Here is a 12,457-nt window from a genome sequence, read left to right as displayed (position 1 = left end):
CATTAATGAATAAATTATCCCAAAACTGAACCTTGGGGTACACTACTTCTCACTTCTTTCCATCCTGAGAATTATCCATTTATTGCCACCCTTTGCTTCCTACAATTTAGCCAGTTACCAATCTGGAACAAGACCTGTCCTCTAATTCTGTGGCTGAAGAGCTTTTTTAGGAGCCTTTGGTGAGGAACGTGGTCAAAAGCCTTTTGAAAGTCAAGATATACAATATCAACCGGTTCCCCTTCATCTATGTGTTTATTTACACCCTCAAAGAATTCTAACAAGTTTGTAACACATGATTTGCCTTTGCAGAAACCATATTCATTTTATTTCATAAATTTCTATTGAAGCTTTTTCCACAATTCCTTTATTCATATGGTTTATCTTGTGTGTGGATGTTTCTATGACAAGTAAGAGCTTTACTCCTTACAAATTCTTTCCTCACTCCATGGATCCATATGGTTTTTTTCCTCCCAAATGGAACCTTTTATGTAAAGTGAGATCACAACTCTTTTCAAAGCCATTTCCACACTTCAAATTTTATGTGACTCTTGTGTGGCTCCTCTTGTGGGAACTGAGACCATCACTACGAGTAAAGCTCTTTCCCTACTCCATGCATTGATAGGGTTTCTCTCCTGTGTGGCTCCTCTGGTGTCGAAGAAGATGACTGGTACAGCCAAAGCTCTTCCCACACTCTATGCATTGATAGGGTTTCTCTCCTGTGTGGCTCCTCTGGTGTCGAAGAAGATTACTGCTATGGCCAAAGCTCTTTCCACACTCCATGCATTGATAGGGTTTCTCTCCTGTGTGGCTCATATTGTGTTGAAGAAGATGACTGCTACGGCCAAAGCTCTTTCCACACTCCATGCATTTATAAGGTCTTTCTCCTGTGTGGCTCTTCCTGTGGAAATAGAGACCACTATTATGGGTAAAGCTCTTTCTACACTCCATGCATTGATAGGATTTCTCTCCTGTGTGGATCTTCTTGTGGGAATTAAGACCAGTGGTACAAGTAAAGGTCTTTCCACACTCCATGCACTTATAAGGTCTTTCTCCTGTGTGGCTCCTCTTGTGTCGAAGAAGATTACTCCTATGGCTAAAGCTCTTTCCACATTCTGTGCATTTATAAGGTCTTTCTCCTGTGTGGCTCCTCTTATGGGAACTGAAATCAGTACTGCGGGTAAAGCTCTTCCCACATTCCATGCATTGATAGGGTTTCTCTCCTGTGTGGATCTTCTTGTGGGAATTAAGACCAGTGGTACAAATAAAGGTCTTTCCACACTCCATGCACTTATAAGGTCTTTCTCCTGTGTGGCTCCTCTTGTGTCGAAGAAGATTAGTGCTATGGCCAAACCTCTTTCCACACTCCATGCTCTTATAATGTCGTTCTCCTGTGTGGATCCTCTTGTCAGAATTAAGATGGATTGCTTGGGGTTCCTCCTTCCAATTCTTGTTTTCTTGCCCATTAAAACCTTGAAAAAGAAAAAATAAAAGCTGTAGCAAGAAAAAGGAACAATAAAAACCTACAAATCAAAATGGTTTGTAACTATAGGAAAGGCTGATGTCAACCATAACAATATGTAATCAAGGGTTTGCTAATTGTGCTGTAACCTGATTGGCTGTAACCTATATAATAGGAATAACACCCTTGCATGTGTGTGGTTTGTTATAGAGGGATTTGTTAAAGAGTGGCTTCTTATAGAGTGGTTTTGTTATAGAGTAGTTTTGATATAGAGTGGTTTTGTGCTGGATGGTTTGTAGTTAGTAATTAGTGCTTAGTGGTTGCAGTGGTGGATGTAGTAAGAGTTATATGAGAGTATTTTAGATAGTTTGATATACAGTGAACCCTCGAGTTTCGCGTCCTCAAGGATCGCGAAAGGGCTATTTCGCTAGTTTTCAACCCGGAAGTAAACTCCACCATCTACGCATGCGTGCCCTTCCACGCATGCGTAGATGGTGGAGTTTCCCCGCCGGGCAGAGGCTTCCCTGGGTCTTCTCCCTCTTTCTCTATGTTGCTTCTTCCTCTCTCACACTCTCTTCCTCCCTCTCTCATCTCTTTCTTTCCTTCTCTCTCTTTCTCTATCTCTCCCCCTCTTGCTCTCGAGCGGCCGCCTAGCAGCTGATCTGCTCGGCAGCGCAGCAGCAGCGAGGAGCCGAAGATCTTCGGCTCCTCGCTGGTGCTGCGCTGCCGAGCAGATCAGCTGCTAGGCGGACGAAGGAACCTTCCCTGGGTCTTCCCCGCCCGGATCTTCGGCTCCTCGCTGCAGCCGCGCGCCCCTCGCCTTCGCCTCACCTGGCGGGCGAAGGAGGGCGCAGCTCCGGCCGCTCGCCTCGGAGCCGGTCTGCCTCACTGCCTCCAGTCCGCGGCAATTCCCCTCAGCACGCTGCCGGATCCAGCGGGGGAGGGGGGGAAGCGAAGGCGCGGCGATGGGCAAGGGCTGCCAGTGAGCCTTCTCCGTCCCTTTCCTGCTGCACTGGTCTGGGGCCAAGTGGGCGGGGGGCGGCCGGGACCTCGCCTGTCTCCGCCGCCCGCATCGCCCCTCCGGCGGGCCGGCCTCCCCCGCCCGCCTCTGCTGCAGCCGCCACCGCCTCCCCGACTGGCACAAAAGGGCCCCGCCCGCCCCGCCCCGAAGCTTACCTTGCGGCGGGATTCCCTCCCCCCGCAGCCAAAACTAAAAGCCTGTCTCTTTTTTTTCTTGCGGCGAGCCCAAGCCGTTTCTCTCTCGACCACAGCCGAGCTTCCCTCGGCCCCGTCGCCTCCTCCCCGCCTGCCTTTCCTCGCCAAGCGCACGAAAAAAAAGAGAGAAGGCTTCTACCAGAAGCGGGTGATGGCGGAGGAGCTCCGAAAGCTGGCTAGCGGCTTTTCCCCCGCAAGAGATCCTTCATGCCCCTGCCCGCCGTCCCCGGCTTCTGGTAGAAGCCTTCTCTCTTTTTTTTCGTGCGCTTGGCGAGGAAAGGCAGGCGGGGAGGAGGTGACGGGGCCAAAGGGGGCCGAGGGAAGCTCGGCTGCGGTCGAGAGGGGAACGGCTTGGGCTCGCCGCAAGAAAAAAAAGAGACAGGCTTTGAGTTTTGGCTGCGGGGGGAGGGAGTTAGGAAAGTCCTACTTCTCTCCCCGCAGCTAAAAACTCAAAGCCTGTCTCCTGCCGCCCGGTTTAGCCAGGACACGAGCGGCGAAGTGACACCCCCCACCCCAGCACTTTGAATCCCGCCGCAAGGTAAACTTTGGGGCGGGGCGGGCGGGGCCCTTTTGTGCCAGTCGGGGAGGCGGCGGTGGCTGCAGCAGAGGCGGGCGGGGGAGGCCGGCCCGTCGGAGGGGCGATGCGGGCGGCGGAGACAGGCGAGGTCCCGGCCGCCCCCCGCCCGCTTGACCCCGGGGGCTGAAGGGAGCCGGGCGGGGGCTACTCCCCCAGCCGGTTAACTTGAAGCGCTCGATTAACCGGCTGGGGGAAGGCAGGGCATTTGCCTCCTCTTTCCAGCTGAAGGAAAAGCAGACAACTGCCTTTCCCTCGGTCGCTTCCCGGAGACCGCTTTGGAACATCGCTTTGGGAGAGGGAGCAACTGCTCCCAGTTAAGAAGCAAGAATCCACCCCCTAGCCAAATGGCTTTTTTCGTGTTTAGCGCTCGAACGCCGTGTTAAACAGGAAAAAAGCCATTTGGCTAGGGGGTGGATTCTTGCTTCTTAACCGGGAGCAGTTGCCCCCTCTCCCAAAGCGATGTTCCAAAGCGGTCTCCGGGAATCGACCAAGGGAAAGGCAGTCGCCTGCCTTTCCTTCAGCTCTAAAGAAGCGGCAACTGCCCTGCCTCCCCCAGCCGGTTAACCGAGCGCTTCAAGTTAACCGGCTGGGGGGAGGCAGGGCAGTTGCCGCTTCTTTAGAGCTGAAGGAAAGGCACGGCGTTCGAGCGCTAAACACGAAAAAAGCCGTTTGGCTAGGGGGTGGAAGTGAAAGTGAAATGCCGGCGGCTCTAGCAGCTGCTACAAGCAGCATTTCACTTTCCCTCCCAGGCAAAAAGATGCCGGCATTATGGGCTGATGGGGCCGGACTTCCCAGGCGGAAGGCGTGCCCCTCTCCCCGGCATCTTTTTGCCTGGGAGGGAAAGTGAAATGCCGCTCGTAGCAGCTGCTAGAGCCGCCGGCATTTCACTTTCCCTCCCAGGCAAAAAGATGCCGGCATTCTGGGATGATGGGGCCGGACTTCCCAGGCGGAAGGCGTGCCCCTCTCCCCGGCATCTTTTTGCCTGGGAGGGAAAGTGAAATGCCGGCGGCTCTAGCAGCTGCTACGAGCGGCATTTCACTTTCCCTCCCAGGCAAAAAGATGCGGGGAGAGGGGCACGCCTTCCGCCTGGGAAGTCCGACCCCATCAGCCCAGAATGCCGGCATCTTTTTGCCTGGGAGGGAAGGTGAAATGCCGCTCGTAGCGTGGGCGGGCGCGCGTGCGGGGACCCCAGCTTCGCTTCCCAGCTGGGAAGCGGCCCCAGCAATGGCGTGGGCGGGCCCGGGGAAACCCCAGGCGCGAGCAACGGGGTGGGCGGGCGAAGGGCGGTGGAAGTAAAAACACCATCTGCGCATGTGCAGAAGGTGTTTTTACTTCCGCACCGCTACTTCGCGAAAAATCGATCATCGCTTGGGGTCCTGGAACGGAACCCTCGCGATGATCGAGGGTTCACTGTAGTGGTTAAATGTAAAGTGAAGTATTTTGATGAGAAAAAAAATAAAATATATTTTTACAAGAAAGCCTTCTACAGTGTTTTTCCTTGAAGACTTCAATTAGGTATAGTGATTAACTGTGGCTACTTGGTGGGTTTACCTTCCGCATGTGCAAAACTCTCCCACCATATGCTACACACATCCTCCACCTGGCCCCCATCTCTACACCTCAGGGGCTTGATAAAATCTTATATGAAATAGACATTTTGTATTTCATGAGCAGAACACTTTAGGTAAAATTCTTTAGGTAAAAAGCCAGGGTAGGCAGTCTGCCAATCTTTCTTTCAATAAATTTCTTTCTTCCATAAAGTTGGTTTGCTCAAAAGCTTAAAACACCAGGTTAGAAACTAATACATTTACAGAGATTTCTCAAATTTTTGTTATCACATCATTGTCATCATTGGTATCAAAAGTAGATGAATGAGAAAAATAATGAATTTCAACAACTGTAGACTCATGCCGCAGTATAACAAAATTCTACACAGTGAAGGGGTGTGTGAGTGCTTGCTGAATGCACTGTCAATAAAGGATTTCCCTCCCCAGAAATAACATTTAACTCTCTTCTATTTCTGAGCACAGAAAGAGGATCTTACCCAGAGAAAACAGATTCCTGGAATTCTCCAGCATGACTTCTTCATGGAGTGCTTTTTGGTCAGCGTCCAGGTGAGACCACTCCTCCTCTGAGAAATACACGGCCACGTCCTCCAAAGACAGAACGTCCTGAACAAGGACAAAGGTTTCCTTAATTATGGATAATCCCAATAATAACTTTATAGTTTTCTTTCACCAATTTTAGGAAAAGAGATCACGTGAACAAAATTGGTACCTTCTGCAGATTTCAGAATGAGATCTTACCACTTTTGGCTGCTGGACCAAATGAATCATGTTTGATGAAGTTGGGAGTGTTTGCAATGCCTTAGGGCAGTGATGATGAAGCTTTTTTCCCTCAGGTGCCAAAAGTCTGGGTCCGCCTGCTACCGGAATTGCCGTTTCCCTACGTCTGGTGGGCACAGTTGTTGTACATACTCCTGATCAGTTGGAGGATGATGAAGATATTGAGAACTCGGATTCAGATAGCGTTTATGAATTAGTGGGGTGTCTGGGGTTACAGGTAGTAGAACAGGTGGGAGGTCAGCCACAGGATGGGGCTATGAGTTCAGGATCTAGCGAGGGAGAATCAGACACTCGCTGGTTTAACCCTAAATTCAGAAGGGACCAAAAATGTAGAGAACAGAAGTCTGGAAGAAGATATTAAGGAGAGGAATGGGTTAAATACTATAGTGATGTATTTGGCACGTCAGGGGGTCAGTGGAGAAGAAGGGTGGAGTTTCAACGTTGTTGAACGGAAAAATGGAGGTGTTTCTTGCCGCTCTCAAGTAAGCAAAAAGTATTCTTTGTTGTTAGCCCTCAGTTCTGCTGTTTTTAGAAATCATGCTGTTAGGACAATAAATCTTGTTAAGTGGAGCAGGAGAAGGAATATGAGAGATGAAGCTACGGGAGATAACGGACCAAGTGCCTGTATGGAATGTGTTTGAATTCCAGAAGAGCAGAGAAATAAATGGAGTTTCTTTATTCATGAAATAATACATTTAATAAGAGTTATTTGTAATTGCTAAATTTCTACCAGAAACCAGAACAACAGTAGGCTCATGTTTCGCCCTCCCCAGGTTCCAAAGGCTTCCGTGGAGCTGAGGGAGGCTAAAAAGAAACCCACCCAAAGAGGCCCTCTGGAAGCCCAAAACGCCCCTGTGCAAGCCAAAAAACAGCTGGCCAGCACACACATGCATGTTGGAGCTGAGCTAGGGCAACGTCTCGTGTGCCACCTGTGCCATAGGTTCACCACCACAGCCTTAGGGCATCCCATTCTTCAATATTCTTGGTCAATTGGTAGTTGGGTCTTAAATCCACTCCTGGTCCGTGACTCCCATTCTGGTCCGTGACTCCCATGACTGTAACTTGTTGCTTTATTAATATTGTTTCTTCATTGCTTATTTCACCCCTATGACAATCATTAAGTGTCGTACCACATGATTCTTGACAAATGTACATTTTATTTTATGTACGCTGAGAGCATATGCACCAAGACAAATTCCTTGTGTGTCCAATCACACTTGGCCAATAAAATTCTATTCTATTCTATTCTTTTCAGAGTGGGCAGAGAAAAATACTGGCAAAACCCACCTGACGTGTTTTCCAATGGCTCACTTCATCCACTCAGGGACTAATGGACTCCAACACCAACACCCTCATGGAGGAATTAAGAGGTTGCAATAGAACTCTATATGCCTATAGGGGGATTCTCAATCACCAGGTGACGACCGTTCCAAATATGCTTTTCAAAGGGCAAAAAAGGATATATATTTTTTGTAATGGTGCGTGAGAAAAACCCTGAGAGACAGAAGGAGGAGCCTTCTGATCCAGGGGCCTTTTGTGAGTCTCCTCCTTACCTGAAGTAGCGTTTCAGCTCCATCACAAAGAGGTGAATCTAAAGAATCCAAGGACAGCTTTCTACTCTCTGCGAGAAAGATTAAAAAACGGTGGAGGCAGATTTGTTAAAGAGGGACATTCCAATAAAGTGGAACGAAAGAATCAGCTAAATGTTGAAATCTCACCTCACACAGAAAGAGCTTTTCTTACCTTGCGTAGAGTCTTGACTTTGATCTTTCTGGATGTTCTCCCTGAAGATCAACTCTTGAGAAGATCTGAATGAATCTTTCCCCTCCTCTCTATACTCAGTCACAGCTTCCACAGATTTCTGGAGATGATGCAGAAGGAGAGACAAAGAACACAGATGGAAATAAATTATCTGTCATACTGCACCTTGAAATTAGCAGACCCCAATGTCCATTGCTGAAAGAGAATGGAAGAATTGCCCCAAATCCTCTGGAAGAAGAGAGCAAATGCCCTTAGGAGTTAATAATCCCAGAAAACACTGCCAGAAAGGGATTGACAAATCCAGAGGGATCCTCTTTAGAGTTGCCATGGTTACATTCTCCCACCTGAAACTCTTCTTTCATCTTTTCCTCCTCCTGGGTCAGCAAGAAGCCTTCAGCCAGGGACACCGCCTGGGAACTGGTCTCTGCTCCACACTCCCGCACCCATCTTGCCATCTCTGGGGGAAGGACCACCAGCAATTGCTCCAGGAGCACCAGGTCCAGCATCTGAGCCTTGGTGTGTTTTTCTGGTTGCAGCCACTGATGACAAAGGTAGTGAAGCCGAGTGCAAATATCTCGGGGACGACTCCCCTCCTGGAACTGCATTTTTCTGAAGTGACAGCATTGAACCTCTGGACTATTGGAAGCCTCTTCGTGGCTCTTCCGCCCAGGACTTGCCCCGTTCTTCCCACGGCTCCATGGCTGAGTAGCTGGTGAGTGTTTTCTAATTTCTGCATCTGCTGGGTGTTGTCCCTCCATCTTCTTTCTGATCTCTAATCCAGCTCCAAAATGGACCCAAGGATTTTCATAGGTTTTTCCGTTAGATAGAGGTGGGGCCAAATTTTCCAAGGCCATTCAGCTCTCTTCCCAGACAAGATACTTAAGATTCCAGAAGAAGCAGAAAATATTTTGAGCTTAGTACCTGAAATGGGAAGAAAAAATGGAGTAATGGGAAAGAGAGAGAAGGCAAGATTAAGTAAAGAAATATGTCTGCACCCACCAAGGTCTGGGAAGGAGGTGAAATCTTATTATTTAGTTTTTTCTCCCTACATATGGGGGACATTGCAGTGAACCCTTCAAGATCAATGTCTATCAAAATATTGGAAAACACATTTACGAGGGTTGCCCAGAAAGTAATGCACCACATTTTTTTCTTCAACAATTATTTATTGAAGATAATGAAACTTATACACAAGAAATAATTATGTTTTTTGTACACTCCCGATTTTTCAACATAATCTCCATCCCGTTCTATGGCCTTCCTCCAGCGAGACACAAGGTCATGTATGCCCTTTCAGTACCACTCCTTGTTCTGGTCACAAAGGTATTCCGTCTTCTAATGGCTTCACCCTCTGTGCCCAGCGACTAACCGTACTTCTGTCGACTGCAGATTCTCCATAAACTGAACACAAATGTTGTTGAATGTTCCCAACAATTTTTTTCCCTCCAGTGAGAAATTCAATGATGACACACGCTTGTAACGTACATCACGTACAGACGTCCTTTCAAAAAACTGCTGTACCTACAATATCTATCTGAATAAACACAAAATTTACACACGCACTCCTGACAATTCAGATAATGTATATCTAAAGTTTCGCACCCATACCATTACTGTAGGCTGAGAGGAAAAAATGTGGTGCATTACTTTCTGGGCAACCCTCATCCATGTAATTTAATTTCTACTTCCTAGTTTTTTATTAAAAATTAATTTTTATTCTTATGTCTTCTTGTTATTTTTATACATTACTACTTTCCCCAGAACAACATCCATGTGAAGCAGATTGGGCTGAGAGCTGGGATGGGCTCAAGGCTTTTATGCCAAAAGTTGGACTAGAAATCTATTGGTTTCTAAGCCTTGTGCGTGAACCCAATTTCTCTCTCTTCCTAATCATAATTTAACATGATATAATTTACAATATTTATATATTCAATATAATTTAAAATATACTTTGATATCACTTTTAACGTGCATAGTGAAGAACAAGTCCTTGCACCAGCTCCTCGTACGTGGAGAGGCAGCCTTGCATGCAAAGCTAACAGGAGGGACTCCAACTGCTCGCTTCTCTCGTCCTTGGAAGGGGGAGGGGAGGGAAACCCCTTCTGGAAACGGAGCCAGGAAATGGGCAGGGAAACTGTCCAGGAGTCAACACTGACTTAGAGGCTCGAATCTCTCTTTTGCAAAGACGATCTCTCCCCCTCCCCCTCCATGCAAAGAGCCTCCAGCGCGGGAGAAAAGCCCCATCACTGAACCCCGATCTCCAAGTGCAAAATTTCCCTCCAGCCTCTTCGTTTGCTAGGAAGACTCGCCCGAAGACTCACAGTTGTGTGTGCGAGGGGAGAGCACAACCGGAGACCGCAGAAAAGATGAACAGCTTTTCAAGTCTTTGCTGCAAAATGCCTCGGGAATCCCGCCTTGAGTTCCTGTTTTGGAGAAGACGCCGGCGCATGCTCAGTTCTCTTGGAAGGCGGAGACAGTTTGAGGAAAATTAAGATTTGTATTTTTTCTTTAACGAGTTCAGTTATTATAGCTGCCTGGATGCCTTTCGGTTTGGAAACACCAAAGGCAGACTGTAATAATGTGAATAATACTGAAGTATAGATCCTGATAAAAAAGAGGCATCAAAAGAAAAGTACCAAAATGAAGGGAAACCTCAAACGTGTAGACCTTAAATATTTTTTACCTCAAAACAAGCCGCAATTATGGACTAAATGAAGACGGAGGAGAAAAACTGGAAAATTAAGGAAGGCAAATTCTGAAAAATAAATATAAAGCTCAAATATTGCAAGGGAACAATAAATAAGAGACATGAAGAGTTTTATTCTGGTGTTCAGTAGAGAACGTGTACACCTTAAATATTTTTTACCTCAAAACAAGCCGCAATTATGGACTAAATGAAGACGGAGGGAATAAAGTCACATATGTAACTAGAGAAAAACTGGAAAATTAAGGAAGGCAAATTCTGAAAAATAAATATAAAGCTCAAATATTGCAAGGGAACAATAAATAAGAGACATGAAGAGTTTTATTCTGGTGTTCAGTAGAGAATACGCCTCAGCAAATTTTAGCAGGAACCTTTGGTGTAACAAGAATATTTTTTTCTTGCCAATAGTAATGCACATTTCAGTGGTTTGAAAATATTAGTTTGGATTTGGAGATGAGGGTTGAAGAAAAAAGAGATTTAGCTGCAATTAATGAAAGGATGGAGGAAAAATTGTGGTTAAGAAGCAACTTAATACATAATAATAATAATAATAATAATAATAATAATAATAATAATAATAATAATAATAATAATAATAATAATAATATTGGAAGGGAACTTGAAGGCCTTTCAGTCCAACGCCCTGCATAGGCAGGACACCCTACATTACTTCAGACAAGTGATTATCCAACATCTTCTTAAAAACCTATAGTCTCCCCTGGTCTTTCTTGTCATTGAACTAGACATACCCAGTTCCTGCAGCCATTCTTCATGTTTTAGCCTCCAGTCCCCTGATCAACTTTGTTGCTCTTCTCTGTGTACTCTTTGAGTCTCAACATCCTTTTTGCATTGTCGTGACCAAAACTGAATGCAGTGTTCCAAATGTGGCCTCACCAAGGCCTTATAAAGAGGTATTAACACTTCACGTGATCTTGATTCCATTCCTGTTAATGCAGCCTAGAATCGGGTTGGCTTTTTTGGCAGCTGTTACACATTGCTGGCACATGTTTAAATGGAATTGTCAATGAACAATATTTGAATATTTTAAGGAAGCTGAAAGCCTTAAGTATTCTCTCCTAGTAATAATTTGAAAAGTTTCATGTATTTTTAATTTGTAATTAGAATAGAATAGAATTCTTTATTTGCCAAGTGTGATTGAACCCACGAGGAATTCTTCTTCGGTGCATATGCTCTCAGTGTACATAAAACAAAGTATACATTTTTCAAGAATCATGAGTACAGAATTTAATATTGTCATAGGGGTCCTATAAGCAATGAGGAAATAATATTAATAAAAATCTTAAGGATACAAGCAACAAGTTACAGTCATACAGTCACAAGTGGGAGGAAATGGGTCATAGGGATGATGAAAAAAAACTAGTAGTAATAGTAGTACAGACTTAGTAAATAGTTTGACAGTGTTGAGGGAATAATTTGTTTAGCAGAGTGATGGTGTTAAGGAAAAATCTGTTCTTGTGTCAAGTTGTCTTAGTGTGCAGTGCTCTGTCGTGTTGTTTTGAGAGTTGAACCAAGGTTTATTATTACTGTATATTCGCAAGTTCCTGATTGGTACACATAGGTCTTTAGAGAAGCTGATATATGATGTTATGTAGTATGTCATGTTATGTCATAAAAGAGGTGGGTTCTACGTGTGCCCACACCCATATTCAATACCCCTCCACGTGCCCACAGTCCCCCATTTCCTGACTTCCAGTGGGCCCAGTAGGGACATTTTTGCCCTCCCCACCTCCAGAGGCTTTGGAGCTGAGCATGGGGAACAGCTTGCGTTCCAACAAATATGACTATGTGTGCGACCTGTGCCATGCATGCGATAGGTCAGTGATGGCGAACCTTTTTTTTCCTTGGGTGCCGAAGGAGCGAGTGCCCACACTCATAATTCAATGCCTGGGGAGGGCAAAAACAGCTTCCCCCACCCTCGGAAGTTTTCTGGAAGCTGAAAACGGCCTATTTCCCAATTTCTAGTGGGCCCAGTATCCTCGGGTTTCCCCCTTCCCAAGCACCAAAGTCTTTCCTTCAGCTGCAGGAGGGTAAAAACGTCCTCCCGCAATCACACGGATGCTCTCTGGAAGCCAAAAATGCCCTCCCAGAGCCTCTTTGAAGGCCAAAATCAGTAGGCCGGCACACAAATGCACCTTGGAGCTGAGCGAGGGCAACACATCCCTTACCAGCAGATATGGCTCCAAATGTCACCTGTGGCACCAGTTCCATAGTTCGCCATCATTGCCATAGGTTCACCATCACGGCCCTACACCGTTTCTGACAGATGGCAATTCAGTCTCTTCTTCAAAACTTCTAGTGATGAAGCTCTCACAACCTCTGAAGGCAACATCTGTTCCATTGGTTGATTTTTCTCAAGTCAGAAGAGTTCTCCTTAT

At 46.2% G+C, this 12,457-nt stretch overlaps 1 protein-coding gene across 1 annotated transcript; it reads right to left on the bottom strand.

Moving 5' to 3' along the window:
• Positions 1-233: 233 nt before the first annotated feature.
• Positions 234-9,826, bottom strand: LOC139159915 (zinc finger protein 154-like). Its single transcript, XM_070737371.1, has 6 exons — positions 9,679-9,826; positions 7,702-8,278; positions 7,340-7,457; positions 7,150-7,217; positions 5,296-5,422; positions 234-1,469 (listed from the first exon to the last, which is right to left on the bottom strand). Exons 2-6 carry the CDS (start codon positions 8,209-8,211, stop codon positions 604-606), a joined length of 1,689 nt encoding a protein of 562 aa, XP_070593472.1. The 5' UTR covers positions 8,212-8,278; positions 9,679-9,826; the 3' UTR covers positions 234-603.
• Positions 9,827-12,457: the final 2,631 nt, after the last annotated feature.

The sequence above is a fragment of the Erythrolamprus reginae genome, chromosome 2, assembly GCF_031021105.1.
Source record: "Erythrolamprus reginae isolate rEryReg1 chromosome 2, rEryReg1.hap1, whole genome shotgun sequence".
NCBI classification, from domain to species: domain Eukaryota; kingdom Metazoa; phylum Chordata; class Lepidosauria; order Squamata; family Dipsadidae; genus Erythrolamprus; species Erythrolamprus reginae.
Note: the sequence above shows the minus strand (reverse complement) of the source record. Positions and strands in the feature narration are given on the sequence as shown.

Excerpts from the sequence above, each read along its gene's own strand:
- LOC139159915 (XM_070737371.1), bottom strand. The coding sequence starts at position 8,211 with ATGGCCTTGGAAAATTTGGCCCCACCTCTATCTAACGGAAAAACCTAT. Across the intron at positions 7,218-7,339 it reads AAGTCAAGACTCTACGCAAG|AGAGTAGAAAGCTGTCCTTG; the intron begins GTAAGAAAAGCT and ends TCTTTCTCGCAG. Across the intron at positions 5,423-7,149 it reads GAGCTGAAACGCTACTTCAG|GACGTTCTGTCTTTGGAGGA; the intron begins GTAAGGAGGAGA and ends GTCCTTGTTCAG.